We start from the raw sequence: 18,005 nt of genomic DNA, 5'->3' as shown, positions 1-18,005 counted from the left end.
ATTTATCTGTCATTTACGTCTTAAAGAATGAATTTTAGTTGTCAATTGAATCGACACATTTTGGCTTCCCAAATAAAACTTGATTTTACATGAAGTTGTCTCTTTTCTTTCTCATGTGGAAAAAAGGAAAGGCGCTACGAACCTCGCCTAGTGCGGCCAGCCTTCCGGCACAGGCCTGCGGTGGCTCCCGTTCGATGACGACCTCCTCTCGATCGACGGTGGTGAGGAGGGTCACCGAGTCCCACGAGTGTGGATCCATGTAACTTTAGGATTAGGGTCTTATGCCTTGGCTCCGACGAAGGCGGAGGAGGCGGTGAATAGAAGTACTTCCGATCTTTCCCCGACGCGGTGTTCTTCTCTATATATGGTCAGCAGTGGGTCTAGATAGTTGTCTGTTCTAATGGAGATGGTGTGATGGCGGCGCCGGCATCATTGTAGTGGACTTGTGTCCTCGGACTCCACCGCTGCGACGACATTAGATCCAACGCTGGCGCGAAGCTCGGGAGACAGTGTAAGAGCGGATGCAGATAGTGGTTTGCATCAACGCTAGCCGGAAGATGTGGATGATGTGCTAGGTTCGTGGTTGACGTCAAGCGGGGTGTCAGATTTAGAGTTTGATGGCGTGTCTAGGATGCCGCCCTAGCCAAGATTATTTCAACAACGATGATTTTACCTTTGGTGAGTAAACTGAAAATGGGATTCTTTTATGAATTTCCATTCACCTGCCCATTAGGGAAACTAGGAAATCACAATTCATCCCAATGTACCACTAAAAATAAAATTCTAACCCAAGGTGATTGTGCGACTGTTTAACAAATTAATGGCATAAAATATTTCTCCCCGCGAAAAGAATGCCATAAATGCTGGACCTTATAAGTGTCACAAGTGTGGCATGAAGCAATTTCGCGCTGACTTTCTTTGATGGCGGGTTTAGTTACATAAGGATGAAGCATGGCAATTTTCTGTTTGGATGACAAGTTTCAGTTTTTGGATATTTTTTTATGGCAATTTTAGTTTTAAAAAACATCATAGCAGGCGTTCCTTTGTGTCACACGTGTGATACTAATCATTTGAGTAAATGTTTCGCCATGATTCGTTTGCACTTCTTTCTTGCACCACCTATTTCCCTTCCCTTCCCCTCACATTTTTGCATTTCTATCCTCTCCCAAACATTCCCCTTGTGCATCATTTAACAAGCAAGGAAGAAATCTGCCCCAGGAGATTCCAAATCACCTCCCCTCCCCTCCCCTCCCGTCTCCTCTTTCCCTCCTCTCTCTCTCTCTCTCTCCCCTTCCCCGTTCACACCACTCCCCCGCTCCCCCATTGGCCATTGCTGCCCCAATCCCAAGCTCCAAATGTCAAGAACTTCAGCCTCCCCGCCCCCATTGCCCCGCTCGCTCTGCTGCCTGCTGCCACTCTCCCGCATTGCTATAAAATCAACTGCATCTCCACTCCGGCCCCTCTAATCCAGCCAAGGAACAACCATGGCAGGAGCCCCCAAATCCACCCTCATTATCTTGCTCCTCTCCCTCATGTTGCTCGGGGCCGCGGCCTCCCCCCTCCCCCTGCTCAACTCCTCGCTCCCGGACCCCGCCGCCGTCGTCGCCGACTTCCACAGGTACTACCTTATCCTCGAAATCTCGCAATGTGGCAGCGCAAACTTTTGAGGCTGCAAATTCCCAATCTTTTTTACGCGCTTCTTTCGCAACGTAACGACGGCGTGTTGGCGTTGGCATGGGCAGCAAGGTGACGACGTCGCGGCGGCGGATGCAGGAGACGGGCGGAGGCGGCGGGTGCATGACTGGCAACCCGATCGACGACTGCTGGCGGTGCGCCGGGACGGACTGGTGGAAGGACCGGCAGCGGCTGGCGGACTGCGGCATCGGGTTCGGCCGCAACGCGCTGGGCGGCAAGGGCGGGCCGTTCTACGTTGTGACCGACTCCTCGGACCGCGACCCCGTGAACCCGGCGCCCGGCACGCTCCGGCACGCCGCCATCCAGGAGGGCCCGCTGTGGATCGTGTTCGCCGCGGACATGACCATCCGCCTCAACGAGGAGCTGCTGGTGAACAGCTACAAGACCATCGACGGGCGCGGCGCGAACGTGCACGTCGCCGGCGGCGCGTGCATCACGCTGCAGTACGTGGCCAACGTGATCATCCACAACCTGCACGTGCACGACTGCGTGCCGGCGGGGAACGCGAACGTGCGGTCGTCGCCGACGCACTACGGGTGGCGCACCCGGTCGGACGGCGACGGCATCTCGCTCTTCTCGGCGCGGGACGTGTGGGTGGACCACTGCGCGCTGTCGCGGTGCGCGGACGGGCTGGTGGACGCCATCATGGGGTCGACGGGCATCACCGTGTCCAACAGCTACTTCTCCCACCACGACGAGGTGATGCTGCTGGGGCACAGCGACGGGTACCTCCCGGACTCGGGGATGCAGGTGACCATCGCGTTCAATCACTTCGGCGTGCAGCTGGTGCAGCGGATGCCGCGCTGCCGCCGGGGATACTTCCACATCGTCAACAACGACTACACGGCGTGGGAGATGTACGCCATCGGCGGCAGCGCCAGCCCCACCATCAACAGCCAGGGCAACCGCTACATCGCCCCCGCAAACCCCAACGCCAAGGAGGTGCGTGCTTTTCTCTTGCCGTGCCGCCTCGGTTTGTTTGCTCATGGTTTTGGGTCTCGGTTTGCTCTGTTCCTTTCTTTGCTTGCCGAGTTCTTCTGCTTTCACCGCCTCCTTTGGATCTTTGCTCTGTTTTGGGCGGTGGATGGGCCGGTACCATGCGGTGGTTGCCAAAGAAGTGCCGTGAACATTGTCCTGTTCTTCCATGTCCCATTTTTCTTCCAGTACGTGTTCTCCGCTAGAAAGTGGTCCGGGTTTTTCTGTTAAAAATCATGTTAACTTCTACGGTTATTTTGCTAGTTAGTACTACATGAGGTTTGTATAATTAACACTAGTGATGGTCCTGCGAAATGGTACCACTCACTGATCGATGAATGTGCTACCCCATCTCTCGCTTTGGTGTTGGTAGTAGTAGTAGGAGCATCTTCTTTTATTTTTACAAAAAAAGGTGGCGCGTGCATGCATGCATGCATGCATGTTTCCCCGATTTGGGTCCTCCAGCCAGCCGGAGGCAGGGGTGGCATCCGAGGGCTCGTGCATCTCATCCCCCACCCGGTTGAGGCAACGGCCGAGGTCACGGCCAGCAGATAATGTGAATGAATGATCGTGGTTGGGTTGGGGTTGCAGGTGACGAAGCGCGTGGACACGGAGGAAGGGCAGTGGAACGGGTGGAACTGGCGGACGGAGGGGGACATGATGGTGAACGGCGCCTTCTTCGTGCCCTCCGGGGAAGGGATGGAGAACATCTACGACAAGGCCTCCAGCGGCGTCGACCCCAAGTCGTCGGCGCTCGTCGACCAGCTCACCATGGGCGCCGGCGTCCTCGGCGGGCCAAGGTACTACTACGCTTTCCCTTCCCTTGGCTTGCGAGCGGTCTACGTGGGTGGTGGGTCAGGGGGCTGAAATATCTCGTACCGTGCGATAAAACTGGACTGCGATCGATCGCGGCTAGCGGGTCCCACGTGAACACCTTTGTTACCCTACTTTTCCTTTTGTTGTCTTCTTTTATATATAGAGAGAGTACGCATTTGCCCTCCTCCAACGGACATCGGTCGCCGGAGTGCGTGCCGGACACCCCGCACTGCACCCCGGCCCCGAGTCGCCCATTCCCGCGCCCAGAACCAAATTTCGCTCTACTCTGCTCAGCTCGGCGGGAAACACCCTTTCCGTCCTGTCTTGTTCGTTTCCCCCCTGCACGCAGAAATCATTTCCTCCCTGGCCATAATGCCGTAGTAGATGTGCGTACACTACGTTGGCCGAACCATGTCGGCGTTATGCCGTCGTAGATTCAGGGTTTAGCAGAGACGCGGGCGTCGATTTTTTTATTTTTTTGAAACGAGGCAAAAGACTTGTCATTTCATTAATTAAGGAAGAAGGTTTTAGACAGAAGCCGCAAACGGCAGACGAAGGAAAATTACTCTCGTGGCATTACAATACTCAAGTGCTTGGCACCCGCCAAAGCCCAAAGCGACGCCTCATGCTTGATCTTGTTGATGATGACCATCGATGGAACCGCCACGTTGCGGAAGACTAGCGTTTTTCTCGGACCAAACCTCCCAAGAGATGAGCATCATCAATGAGGCAAGGGCTTTGGGAGAGACGAGACGAATCTGAAGGTTGCTATTCCACCATTCATTGACCGAAACGCTCGCCGTTCATGTAATAGTAGAGATGTGGTGCATTCCAAGCCACGGAAGAATGTCGTTCCAAATGCGCAATGTGAAGTGGCATTGGAAGAGTAGGTGAGCAGCGGACTTCCGTGCTTGCTTACAAAGAGGGCACAAGCCGCAGTTGGGCCAGCCATGACGGATCAAGCAGATTCTGTTTTGAAGAACGAGCCAAGCAAAGAATTTGCATCTCGGGCGTCGATTTATTTTTAAATTATAGTTAACCCGGGCCGTGCTCGGCCTCAAGGCACTTACCCCGTTTAAGCATCACGTACGCCGTGTTAAGCAGTACAGACAACAGAGCATGGTGGCTAATTAAACTGCGAGTCCTCACTAGAATAGAAGATGCAGACCACTACAGTCTGTGGCTCAGCCATCCGCGGCCTGGACGCTCCATCGTCAAACCAAGAGAAATAGTGGTCGTGTTCTTTTCTTACACCAAGACAAAAAGGAACGTCTGTGCTACTACTGGCTACTGCTAGCGAGTATAGTAGCACGGTAAGCGGTCCCTCTGTCTGCGTCTCCACATGCGCGCCGCTGATCGCTGATTTTGTCCAGGAATCTTGCGCCCGACCAGCTCAAAACTAAGAATGGTAATTTTACCATGGTACATATACCCGCGGGCACTGTATCCGCATGGACAGGATATGGGCATAATTTTATACCCATGGATAGTATCTATACCCTATCCGTTAAGTCATGGGTAGAGTACGGTATAACCTTGTATCTGTAGATATACCCATATCCTTCTCGTTTGTGAACTAATGTTAAACTGTCATCAAATAATCATTAATTTGTCATGTGACTTGTCTATTCCTATTGACTTATGAGTATGTTGTACTCATCTACCTATCATTGAGTTAAGATAATTGTTTTTTTTTGTCAAATGTGTTATCAATGAGTGTAAAAATACGTACTATTTGTTGTATCCGATGGGTACCTAATAGGTATGGGTATCCGTCGGGTGAGGGTAAAGTTTCATACCCATGGGTACGGGTATGGTATTGCTCTACTCTACCCATTGTCATCCTTACTCAAAACTCTTTTTTAGGTAGTGCATTCTACTACTTCCTTCGTTCACTTTTGTAAGTCATTTCAGACAACTCAAAATAGGTTGTTTTGCACATTGTTTGAATTGTCTTCAAGATCTTATAAAAATGAACAGAGGGAATAGTAGCTTTTCTTTTGGAACTCTACAATTGTTCTATAGCTGGTACCGGGAGTTAACTGAGCGTTTGGATCTAGGTAGTGTCCTCCGTTCGGGACCTTCCCCTCCTTTGGAACGGGGACATGCGATGAGAGAAACGTTGGGGTTCGTCCCACTGGCACTGGTAGTGTTTCTCGATTAGAGAAACCAAAACCATTGGCCTTTTCGCCGTCCCGTACCGTGTTCCCCGGAATCGAGTTCCTATTCCACTGTGCCTTCTGGTATTAGATCTGAGCTTAACGGAGACTCGAAACCAGTGCCCAAAAGTGCATCGGTTCACTCCCCGCTTCTCTCCGACGCATGTGTAAGCGATCGTTGCTAGTTTTATGTGGCATCTTATCATAACGTGTGTTTCTTCTTTCAGGGACAACGGCGAAGCGTCCTCGTACGTCGGTTTCAACTACGCCGGATCGGCGACCGGCGGTGGCGGTGGCGGAGGCAACGGGTATGGTAGCCTTGGGATGGTCTATGCCAACAGCGGCGATCGGGGCTGCCGGACTCAGTTGATACTATCGTTCACTACTTTGATTATTGCTCTAATATGTTGTGTAAGACTGGATTGAGACATAGCACATGGTTATTATGATTCAGTTGGGCGAAAGGTAGGAAAAGAGGTGAAAGTTGACGCTAGGGAAATAGGCAGCAGCAATATAGGTGTCCACCATGCACCAGCACATGGGGATGGATGGGAATATTGCAAGGTAGTCTCAGTGTAGCTGTTGTGACAAAGTTCATTCATTCGTGGTACTCTAACCGCCCTGTAATCTCAGCCGAAGAAGAAAATGCAGGACTGGCTTATAAGGGAAAGCTCACTGGACTGCATCCAAAGAGACTGTCATTAAACAAAATAAAATTTCAGAACGGTGGGTGCTAGCAAACACTCTGTCCTGAACCCCCCCCCCCCCCCCCCCCCCCCCCCAAGCGGCTTATTCACAAACGCACAGCAAAACATGTTTTTCAACCGAACAATGCCTTGATAGAAAAAGCATGGTGTATCTTGTTTCATGAAAACAGCTGAAAGTTGCGCGACAACTGTCAATCACCAGGGGCCTGTTTAAAACACGATTCTGTCAGTAATAACAATGTAAAGAGATAGCGCAGATCACGGTCCATAATTGTCCTAAGCAGAGCACACAGCAGCAGCACCCACAAGGCAGGTACCGTACATGCAATCACAAAAGCCACGCATTTTGTATCACCGTCCGCTAATTCTCTCAATTCTGATATTCTCCTAGTGCTGCAAGTTACATGACAATATATGAAAGACTTTTAACACCCTTGGTCTACAACTGCTGCGCGCCAAATTAACCCAAAATGGAACCCATTTGTATTTTTAACCAGAAGGTGGCGGTGGAGGAGGTGGCATGGACATTGGAGGTGGCGGCATTCCACCACCTTGTTGTGGGGGTGGGGGTGGCCTCCACATAGGTGGAGCTTGCATATTGGGAGGTGGCGGCGGCGGCCTGGCCATGTGATGAGGTGGCGGCATCATGTTTTGCGGTGGGGGCATCATGTTTTGCGGCGGCGGGGGCATCCCTGGAAGCCTGTATTGAAGCTGCTGTTGCATCGGAGGTGGTACTTGTTGCATATTCTGTGGAGGACCAGGCCAGGCAGGCTGTCCATGCATCTGCATGGGAGGGTATTGACCAACAGGTGGCGGCGGCGGTCTGACATGTTGCATCTGTCCTGGGACATTCCCATTGGCAAAAGGCCGTGGCACAGGTGCACCAACACCACCGTTTTGAAGCCCTTGGGTTGGCGGAGCAGTTGCAAACATTGTGTGTGGCCTATGCTTCTGAGATCCTGGGTTGTTCGCCGCAAGCAACCTCTCTGCCAACATATAACAACAGAGTTAATAAACTATGCTTGAAGGAAGAAAGTCATCACAAGTTAAGAAAAAGTAGTAATAATAAGATCTTCAGATCAAGACAGCCGTCTACAGCATATATAGGCAGCAATGGTGGCAAGAGCAGTGACAACATGTGATATGGTAGTAAAAATGCCTCCAGGAAAATTTCAACAAATCAGATCAAGATCCATCATGTTTACTAAATGATGAAATACTTGAAAGGAAATCACTTTGAATAAAGTTGAAACCCTAAGGCCCGTTCGGTACATGGGAGTGCAAAACAAAGGAACAGAAAAAGGCATAGGAATCAGGTGGAGTGCAACCTTGAAACCTAGAGGCTTCCAAAACATAGGAACAGGCTTTTCCTTTGGTCTTGGTGGATGTTATGTTTACCCTATTAAACATAGGAAACCTTCCCTTCCCTAAGGAAACCGTACAGACATCACAGGAAAATTTTCCATAGGAAACCTGTGCACTAAAAAGAACCTAAAATGTCAAAGCACAAATGTTGGGATGTGGGGAACTGGGCGTCAACCAGTTAGCCAGTGGCACACAGCCGACAGCATGCCCAGCCTGCCACCCACGTTCGAGCCTTGGGCTCCGGAGGGTGCGTGTCTGGGTTGTTTCTTCTTAATAAAGATGCCACATATGTTAAGTCCCTGTTGGTCTAGGTTTTTTTTAAATGCGGGGATTTGGAGAAGTATAGCAATCTAAGTCCATGTCCAGCATGGAACAACCTAATCAAGACTAGACAACAGGTTTTTTTTAAATGCGGGGATTTGGAGAAGTATAGCAATCTATAGAGTCTGATGTCCAGAATGTTACAACCTAATAAAGACTAGACAACCAACTTCAACATTCTTTCAACATAAGCAAGAGCTGATCCATGTTATTGTACAAGAAACCAAACAACTAGCTCAACAGATATTTTGAAATACAATACCTGCTGGTGTGCCATGGCGCTCTCCTTTCGTGTCTTTCTTGTAAGCATATGAGACAGTGATTGGCCGATTACATAAATGCTGGTTGTTCATGGCCTGGGAAATTACAGCAAAGGTAACAGTTGAAACATATATAGCAGAATCACAATAAGCCAAAATATAGAGCAGTATTGCGAGAAAGACATTACCTCTATAGCTTGATCAGATGATTCAAAGGAGTCATAGCTCACAAAGCCAAACCCTCGAGAATTTCCAGTTTCAGGGTCCCGCATTATCTTGAAAAAGAAAGTTCAGAATACGACAGTCATGACACCAACATGCATTTGCGTCAAATATGCAAAGGGAAAAGGGGATAGAATATTTAACTCATTCGATCTCTATCATGAAATAATGAAAGGAACAGTGCGGGGAGTGTAGGGTAATTTTGGATCAAGAAGATGCTACCAGATAAGTGTTACACTGAAGCAAGGAAGACTACCAGACAAGCAAATGTAATAATATTACGTTAATTTAAGCATAACGATTGCTCTTCTTTGATTCTGGAGATCGTAATAAGAGGCTAATGCTGATGAAATCAGTTCCCATTGTGACGTGAGATAATTAGCTAGCAAGTACATAGCCAAATGCAGAGTAAAGTTTATATAATTGTCACCTTAGGGTTGGTCACAATCACACCAAATGCACTGAAGGTGTCATAGAGAAGCTTCTCATCGACTTCCTGTTGACAAAGCAAACACAAAACTATTAGCTACATATATTAACATGAATATAAAGTAATAAGAGAAAATGGGCTTCAGGTTTCTACCGGATCAAGATTGCCAATAAAAAGATTCGCACCCACATCCAAGCTCTTCTTGTCTTGGGAAGCCTGGAATAAGATGGCATAGTCATGTTAGGTCACCGTGATTAAAATCCTAAATGTATGATGTATCATTAAACAAAATCATGCGGGCTACATACAATAAAGAAACTTCAAGTTACCAGGAAGCAATAGGTTTGTGAAAACAGAAAATGAGAATTCAAAGTACTGAACTCTGTCGATCAGACGGTTTACCACATGATGATCATCCACGTTAATTAAGTTGTTCAAACAGTAACAGTAACATCAGAGGCAAAGAGTAATATCAACATTTGAAGACATTTATTTTACTCCACGCATCCAATCCCCCCAAAAATAATCAGGAATTTGGTATCAGTTTGTCGATGTTTTGAAGTTAGGGTTTTTATCATTTATGCCACAAGTTGTGTCCCACTACTCAGTTTTTCCATTAGAAGTTACAACTACTCAAAAATGCCATCGTTCCGTGAGATGCTTGCTCAAAAATGCCATTAGACACCTAAAAAATGCCATCGCCCCGTTAGATCTTTGCTCAAAAATGCCATTAGATAGCGTTACTGTCAGGTCAAACCCGTTGACCATGTTATATGACCAAAATACCCCTAGACACACATGTCAGCTCTCTCTATCTCACAATGATAAATGTGGACCCCATTTGTCAAGAGTAAGGCAGCTAATACTTTTAGAGGAAAATAAGAACATCATTGGGGATCGAGTGGGACCCACACTTTATCGTAGTGAGATAGTGGGAGAGCTGACATGTTGGTCCATGGTTATTTTGGTCATATAACTGTTAAGTATATATGTTGTGTTTGTCTTGTACAGGCCCAGGCCCATAGTCTAGAGTGAGGCCCAGGCCCATGTAACCTTGTATATATATCTCTCCTCCTCAATACAGAAAACTGTTCGGTCATTCTCTCTTCCTCACGTTTCCTAACATGGTATCAGACCAGGACCAAACCCTAGTCCCTCTTCCAGCCGCCACCCATGAAATCGACGCCGGTGAGGTGATTCAGGCGGATCTGTCTGGTGAGGAGACATCCACATCGCTGCCCCATCCCATCTTCGTCATCAACCTGTAGGAGCTGCTCTCCAGCAGCTCCTCTGTGTGTCCTCACAGCTACTCTGTGAGAATACTTCCCCTGCTCTCCAGCAGTCATCTCCAGCAAGCTCTTGGTGCCTTCCCTGCTTTATAGCAAGCTCCAGGCGTTCCCCCTTCTATCCAGCAAGATCCAGCAAGCTCCACCTTCTATCCAGTGAGATCCAGATCCTGTTTGTGGCTGTCTGCTGCTCTTCTCTTGTTGCTGCCTGCAGCTGCTATCAGATTGGGTGTTTCCAGCTGCTGGCCGCCACCACTATGGCAAGAAATGATTTCGGATTTGGTTCTTTGATCATAGATATCAAGCTTGATGGTTCAAACTACAGGGAATGGGCATTTTCTGCCCGGACTGTCTTGAGGACGGCTGGTTTTGTTTCTCATCTGACAGATGATCCACCTAGTCCAAATGATGATGCAGCAAGGAAGTCTTGGCAAAAGATCGATGATCGTGTGATGGGAGTTTTAATTCTGGGTGTTGAACCCTCACTCCGAATGAGTCTTGAGCATCACACTTCAGCTAAAGAGATATGGAAGTACTTTGAGCAGCGCTACCTTCAGCCCAGCAGTGCACTTCATTTCTCCTTGTTGCAGAATTTACACAACACTCGGCAGCCAGAAGACATGTCCATAGAAGAGTACTATGGAGCTTTCACTCGCATCACTGGGCAGCTAGGTTCCATGGTTCCAAAGGGTAATTCTGGTTGTGAGTCATGTGCAGCAAAGGAAAAGTATGACCATCAGACTCTCATGTTTCAGTTTGTGATGGGTCTCAAGCCAGACTTTGAGAACATTCGCACTCAATTGCTTGGTCGTACGACTCCTCCCACCTTGACAGAGGCACTTGCTAGCTTGATCGCTGAGGAGACTCGTCTCCATTCTCTTGGGGCTACTTCTGCGCAGACTCTACACACTAGTGTTCTGGCTTTTCCTCAGCGGCCAGGTGCCTACCTTCAACTGTCGTCTGCTCGTTCTGCAAGAAGGCAGGACACCACAGAGATGGTTGTTTCAAGCTTCATCCAGAGCTGTTAGCTGAGTTTCAGGCTAGACGGGCCCTCAATCAGCAGCGTCGTGCACCCCAGGCTCCTTATCAGCAGCAAGCTCCTTATCAGCAGCAAGCGAGGGGTGCTTCTGCATCTGTTCTCTCTCAGCCCGCTGTTGCTGCAACCCAGCCTTGGGTTCTGGACTCTGGAGCTTCTTTCCATGTGACCTCTGATCGCTCTCAGCTTGTGTCTTGCCAGCCAGTGCGGGATGGTGCCTCTGTTCAGACTGTTGATGGTACACCTTGTTCTATTACTCATCAGGGTTCTCTTTGCACATCCAAGTTTTCTGTTCCTGCCATCTCCTTTGCTCCAGAGCTGTCCATGAATCTTATGTCTGTTGGCCAGCTTGCTGATATGAACTACTTTGTTGGTTTTGATTTAGTGCACTCTGATGTATGCTAGGGAAACAAATACAGCTTCCATACTCTTCCAGCACTACTCATTCTAGTCATCCTTTTGATTTAGTGCACTCTGATGTATGGGGTCCTTCCCCCTTTGTTTCGAAAGGTGGCCACAAACATTATGTCATATTTGTTGATGATCACTCTCGACATACTTGGGTCTATTTTATGAAGCATCGTTCTGAGTTGTTTTCTATATATAAGACTTTTGTACATATGGTCCATACTCAGTTTTCCAGTGCTGTTCGTGTTTTTCGTTCTGACTCCAGGGGGGAGTATCTATCTACTGCTTTTCGCGAGTTTCTCTCATCTGAGGGTACTCTCCCTCAACTTTCATGCCCTGGTGCCCATGCTCAGAATGGCGTTGCTGAGCGTAAGCATCGCCATATTGTTGAGACAGCTCGTACCCTTCTGATTTCTTCCTTTGTCCCCACTCATTTTTGGGGTGAAGCTATATCAACTGCTGTTTATCTTATCAATCTCCAACCTTCTACTCGCCTTGAGGGCAAGTGTCCTGGTGAGGTTTTGTTTGGTTCTCCTCCCACGTATGACCACCTCCGTGTCTTTGGTTGTACTTGTTATGTTCTTTTAGCACCTCGTGAGCGTACCAAGTTGACTGCTCAGTCTGCTCAGTGTGTCTTCCTTGGATATAGTCTTGAACATAAGGGCTACCGTTGCTATGATTCTTCTGCTCGCCGCATTCGCTTTTCTCGCGATGTCACTTTTGTTGAGGATCAACCCTTCTTCTATTCCCCTTCCACTAAACCATCATCCTCAACTTCTTTAGAGTCTACCTCGTTTCTTTCACTTCCACCTATCTTTTTAGACGAGTCCATAGCTGAACAACCTTCTGTCCTAACATCAGAACCATCTCCACCACATGTTTCATCTCCTTCCTCACCAGCTCCTTTCTCTCTTCCACTAGCTCCACCTCTAGATAGTCTTCCTTTCCATTACACTCGTCGTTATTCTACTCCTCCAGCCAGTACTTTCCATTACACTCGTCGTTCTAAAGTTCCATGTGACACGCAGTCATCTATGCCTTTGTCTTCTACTCTTCCAACCAGTACTACTGATCCTTGCACTGACGGCTCTTCTCTAGCAACGCGATACAAAAAGGACTTATATGCAGGGGCTGTTTCTGAGCCTAGTACCTATCAGGAGGCAGTTGTGTCACCTGAGTGGCAACTGGCTATGTCTGAGGAGCTTGCAGCCTTAGAGCGTACTGGTACATGGGATTTGGTACCATTACCTCCTCGTTCAGTCCCTATCACTTGCAAATGGGTGTATAAGGTTAAAACCAAGTCAAATGGTTCTGTGGAACGCTACAAGGCTCGCCTTGTTGCAAGAGGTTTTCAGCAGTCTCATGGGAAAGATTATGATGAGACGTTTGCTCCTGTTGCTCACATGACTTCAGTTCGAACTCTAATTGCTGTGGCTGCTACTCGGTCATGGAAAATTTTCCACATGGATGTGAAGAATGTTTTCCTTCATAGTGATTTACATGAGGAAGTATATATGCAGCCACCTCCAGGTATCAAGGTTCCATCAGGTCATGTTTGTCGTCTTCGAAAGGCTCTTTATGGGCTTAAGCAAGCCCCTCGTGCCTGGTTTGAGCGGTTCAGTTCTGTGATTCAAGCTGCCGGTTTTTCTCCTAGTGAACATGACCCTGCACTCTTCATTCATACATCTGAGCATGGCCGTACATTGCTTCTACTTTATGTAGATGACATGTTGATCACTGGAGATGATGTTGGGTATATTGATTTTGTTAAGAAAAAATTGAGTGAACAATTCAAGATGTCAGATTTGGGGTCTCTCAGCTATTTTCTCGGGATTGAGGTCGAGCATACTGATGATGGTTACTATATCTCCCAGCAAAAGTACACTCAGGATTTGATTCTTCGCTCAGGTCTCACTGACACGCGCATTGCTGCTACACCTATGGAGCTTCATCTGCAGTTGCGTCCTACTGATGGCACTCCTCTTGAGGATCCCTCTCGCTATCATCACATTGTCGGCAGTCTAGTGTACCTCACAGTGACCAGACCTGACATCGCACATGCAGTCCATATTCTCAGTCAATTTGTCTGTGCTCCCACCTCAGTTCATCATGGTCACCTATTCCGAGTCCTTACGTATTTAAGGGGAACTACATCTCGCCGCTTGTTCTATGCTAATTCCAGTCAGCTCCAGCTTCATGCTTACTCTGATTCCACTTGGGCGAGTGATCCTATTGATCGTCGCTCGGTCACTGGCTATTGCATATTTCTTGGTACATCTCTCATTGCATGGAAATCAAAGAAGCAAACTGCTGTGTCTCGCTCCAGCGCCGAGGCAGAGCTTAGGGCTCTCTCTACTACTACAGCAGAGATTGTATGGCTTCGCTGGCTATTGGATGATCTTGGTGTCTTATGTCATACACCAACACCTCTTCTTTGTGACAGCACTGCTGCTATTCAGATTGCTAATGATCCGGTCAAGCATGAGTTGACCAAACACATTGGTGTGGATGCCTTTTTCACTCGATCTCATTGTCAACAATCCACTGTCAAGCTACAATATGTCCCATCAGAGCTTCAAGTCGCAGATTTCTTCACCAAGGCACAAACTAGAGATCAGCATAGGTTTCACACTCTCAAACTTGGTGTATCAGATGCTCCTGACCCACCTTAAGTTTGAAGGGGGGGTGTTAAGTATATATGTTGTGTTTGTCTTGTACAGGCCCAGGCCCATAGTCTAGAGTGAGGCCCAGGCCCATGTAACCTTGTATATATCTCTCCCCTCCTCAATACAGAAAACTGTTCGGTCATTCTCTCTTCCTCACGTTTCCTAACAATAACATGGTAAACGGGCTTTTTAGCTAAATGTAATGGTGTCTAGTGGCATTTTTTAGCATGCGCCTAATGGTGCAATTTGCCTTTTTGAGCAGTTGAAACTCCTAGTGGCAAAACTGAGTAGTTAGACACAACTAGTGGCATAAATGATAAAAACCCTTTGAAGTATCATCTAAATTTCTAAGCACGCGAGATTAAACTACCAACTATCATAAAGTTCAAAATTAACGGATCTCGGTATTCGTCCAGTTACTATATATTACATAACTGCTGCAGAAGTACTGAGGAAGGCTGGGAGGTTCAAGAGAAGTGATTACCTTGTTTACTCTTATTGGCTTTCCATACAATTTGAGCATGTTCAAAATCTTAATAGCCTACAAAAAGCAAAGCCAAATTATATAAAAAAAAACAGTTTACATCTAGATGAGATAAATGAAGGTAAAATAAATTGCTATCACACCAGTACAAATAAACTTACATAATCTGCATCTTCCTCACTCCTAAATTCTACAAACCCATAGCCCTGGTGTAGATTTGTAACTCTGTCTTTCGGGACATAGACATTAACTACAAACAAAAGAAGGGATCATTATTTATTAACCATCAAACTCATTAATTTATTCACATGATATTTGAGATGAAATTTCTATTTCACGATATAAGTGAAAATGGACTACCAAGACAGACTATCCGCAGTTCAGCACCAAACATATAAATCGATTAGAGCAAGATTCTGGAAGATAGTTCACAACAAGAATCAACCTGTAAATTATAGGGCAGGAAAAGTGTCCCATTGTGGACATGCTACTTACCAACAGGGCCTGCTTGGACAAACAACTCCCACAGTAATTCCTCGGAAACCTGTAAAATGATACAGGGAGGACTATCAGCATGGATGTCTGGAAATAATGATATCAACAGGAGAACTATGCGGTTCTGCAATATACAAGAAGAAGGCATAGGTTCCTTAAGTGGATTTATAATTTCTCAATAGAAGCGACAGGATTGAGTTGTTGCAACTTACAATCATCCATAAGCACATACTCCCTCAAAAAAAGAAAGCACATACAGAACTCCATGGTAATTATTTCCCACTGAAGAAAGGAAAAATAATCCCAGTTACGAACTATCAAACAGCAATGTGATTGATGCACATCTAAACAGTCGACTCCTGTCCATCTAAACATTACACCAACGACACTTCTATCACGAATGATTAGCGGCCAATGCACGCGACAGCGTTGCTGCACTTGAAACAGTGGTAGGCCATGTATTTAGCAGCAGGGACTAGCCACTTTGACCGCGCAAGACAAATCCATATTCATCAAGCAAAAATTGGACGGGCGTCACCGACAGGATACACGGATCCCACTCTCGGAGCAAGGTGGGGATCTACACTTCTACAGGGATGGATAGGAGGGGGAAGTAGGGGCGGGGGAACACCAACCTGCGGGTCGAGGTTGCCGACGTAGGTGGTGGCGTCCTGGTTGCGCTCCGCCGAGTGCTGCCCGAGGAGGTTCGCGCCCACGCCGGGCGCGATACGCGTCGTCATGCCTGGCTCCCGGCGGCGCGACGGCGAGAGTGCTAAGAAAGCGGAGCCGCGGGGGTGGGGTCTGCCCTAGGACGAGGACGGGCTGCGGAGTCGGTGCAGTATCTTGTACGGGGCGGCGGCGTTCGTGCCGTCCGTGCAGGGACCAGCGCTGGCGAGGGTGGCGGGGTGGCGGGGTCGCGACCAACGCGCCGGTGAAGAAGCGGGCGGAGGGCAGCCCTAGGAAGCCAGTCAGTGGGGCGGGGGAGGCGCCGGTGCAGTGGCGGCGGCTAGGGTTAGCTGTTCGCCATCTGCGGCGAGAGATAGAGGGGGTTTTTTTTTCTCTTTTTGAATTGGCGAGAGATAGAGCTGCGTGCGTACGGGCGAATTGCTGCTCGATAGAATTGGCTTTTGTCGACTAGTAGTGGCTGAGTCAATTACCCTACCGGTGTCACAACTTGGAGTGAAAAGTCAGTTTAGCTAAAACTTGCGGTATACATTGAACTGATAGCATAATTTAGTTTTTTTAGGGTGGCACAATTTGGCTTTGGCGTGTATATACGGTGCAAATCACGTTTCTATACGAACACGGTGCTGATTAGACGCACCAACGCGGCATGGGCCCATTGTCAGGGACAGGGTGACGAGGGAGGCGTGTGCCTGCTTATCTTGCAAACAAAAAAACCTCAGATTTTTTTTTCATTTTTCTCACAGATGGAACTGTGCGGGGTCCATCTGTCAGCAACCCACAGCAATTTGCAAAAACTGTCGCCAATAGGATTCGATCCCCTGACCTGCAGGAGCAAATGCCACACAAGTACATCCGTACGTTCCTTAAGATAAAATTGATATGTAGTAACATAAACTTTCTATCTTAAGAGGAATGGAGTCACAGCAGCCCAGTTTGCACTGTTATTTTAAAACACTCTATAAATACATGAATATTCTAACAATGTGCTACAAATAAAATAAATTTCAAAATAACAATGAACACTTTTATATACTACATAAATGTTTTTAATTATATAGATGATTTTTAAATAATACTTGAATATTTTTATAACATAATATTATTCTATATTATCATTATTTATCACATAAGAACATAATTTACATATATTTTATAAATTCTTACAAAAAGTAACACGGCTGGGTGGTGCGGTGGCCACTCACACGTGATACCCAGATATTGCTGCTTCGAATCCCAGCCAACTACTTTTACACTATACATGTAAAAAAATACATAATACGGATATATGTTTTTAAAGCATGAACACTTCTATATACTGCATGAATAGTTTGTTAAAACTGTGAATATTTAAAATTTATATAAGAATTTATGAAAATATATAGAAAACTAAAAACTTTCTTAAAGCATGAACACTTTTATATACTTACATGATTTTTTTTAACTGTGAACATTTTTAAACTTATATAGGCATTTACTAAAATATACTCCCTCCGTTCAAAAATATAATTCGTCCTCGGTTTCCGTACTTCAATTTTGACAATAAATTTAACCAACGAGACCAAATGCGACGGGAGCAAAAATTATACCAGTGAATTCGTATTCAAAAGAAGTTTTCAATTATATAATTTTTGCTCCCGCCGCAGTCAGTCTCGTTGGTTAAACTTATGGTCAAAGTTGAACCTCGAAAAAGCGGGCGCACTATATTTTGGAATGGAGAAAGTATAAAAAATAAACACTTTCTTAAAGCATAGACACTTTTGTATATTACATTAATATTTATTTAAAAGTGTGACAAAAATTAAACTTATATAAGCATTTATTGAGTACTCCCTCCGTTCGAAAATACTCGTCGGAGAAATGGATAAAAATAGATGCATCTAGAACTAAAATACATCTAGATACATTCATTTCTCCGACAAGTATTTTCGGACGGAGAGAGTATATGTTTTTATTCAATATTCAAATTATTACATGAACAGTTTTTTATTTATAA

At 46.6% G+C, this 18,005-nt stretch overlaps 2 protein-coding genes across 2 annotated transcripts; one reads left to right on the top strand and one right to left on the bottom strand.

Moving 5' to 3' along the window:
• Positions 1 to 1,238: 1,238 nt before the first annotated feature.
• LOC123180958 (probable pectate lyase 5) lies at positions 1,239 to 6,306 on the top strand. Its single transcript, XM_044593158.1, has 4 exons — positions 1,239 to 1,618; positions 1,743 to 2,637; positions 3,262 to 3,470; positions 5,873 to 6,306. The coding sequence occupies exons 1-4, from the start codon at positions 1,485 to 1,487 to the stop codon at positions 6,069 to 6,071; spliced, it is 1,437 nt and encodes a 478-aa protein (XP_044449093.1). The 5' UTR covers positions 1,239 to 1,484; the 3' UTR covers positions 6,072 to 6,306.
• A 195-nt stretch (positions 6,307 to 6,501) lies between these two features.
• On the bottom strand, positions 6,502 to 16,425 carry LOC123180957 (splicing factor 3B subunit 4). Its single transcript, XM_044593157.1, has 9 exons — positions 15,961 to 16,425; positions 15,326 to 15,374; positions 14,992 to 15,080; positions 14,831 to 14,887; positions 9,104 to 9,166; positions 8,951 to 9,016; positions 8,487 to 8,573; positions 8,301 to 8,394; positions 6,502 to 7,338 (listed from the first exon to the last, which is right to left on the bottom strand). The coding sequence occupies exons 1-9, from the start codon at positions 16,063 to 16,065 to the stop codon at positions 6,842 to 6,844; spliced, it is 1,107 nt and encodes a 368-aa protein (XP_044449092.1). The 5' UTR covers positions 16,066 to 16,425; the 3' UTR covers positions 6,502 to 6,841.
• Positions 16,426 to 18,005: the final 1,580 nt, after the last annotated feature.

Source organism: Triticum aestivum, chromosome 1D (genome assembly GCF_018294505.1).
Source record: "Triticum aestivum cultivar Chinese Spring chromosome 1D, IWGSC CS RefSeq v2.1, whole genome shotgun sequence".
Lineage (NCBI taxonomy): Eukaryota > Viridiplantae > Streptophyta > Magnoliopsida > Poales > Poaceae > Triticum > Triticum aestivum.
The sequence above is the reverse complement of the archived record's forward strand: the minus strand, read 5'-3'. Positions and strand labels throughout refer to the sequence as shown.

Coding starts and splice junctions, on each gene's coding strand:
- LOC123180957 (XM_044593157.1), bottom strand. CDS start 16,065: ATGACGACGCGTATCGCGCCCGGCGTGGGCGCGAACCTCCTCGGGCAG. Junction 8,574..8,950: donor TGATTGTGACCAACCCTAAG/GTGACAATTATA, acceptor TTCTTTTTCAAG/ATAATGCGGGACCCTGAAAC. Junction 8,395..8,486: donor CATCTGATCAAGCTATAGAG/GTAATGTCTTTC, acceptor GTAATTTCCCAG/GCCATGAACAACCAGCATTT.
- LOC123180958 (XM_044593158.1), top strand. CDS start 1,485: ATGGCAGGAGCCCCCAAATCCACCCTCATTATCTTGCTCCTCTCCCTC. Junction 1,619..1,742: donor GTCGTCGCCGACTTCCACAG/GTACTACCTTAT, acceptor TGGCATGGGCAG/CAAGGTGACGACGTCGCGGC. Junction 3,471..5,872: donor GGCGTCCTCGGCGGGCCAAG/GTACTACTACGC, acceptor TTCTTCTTTCAG/GGACAACGGCGAAGCGTCCT.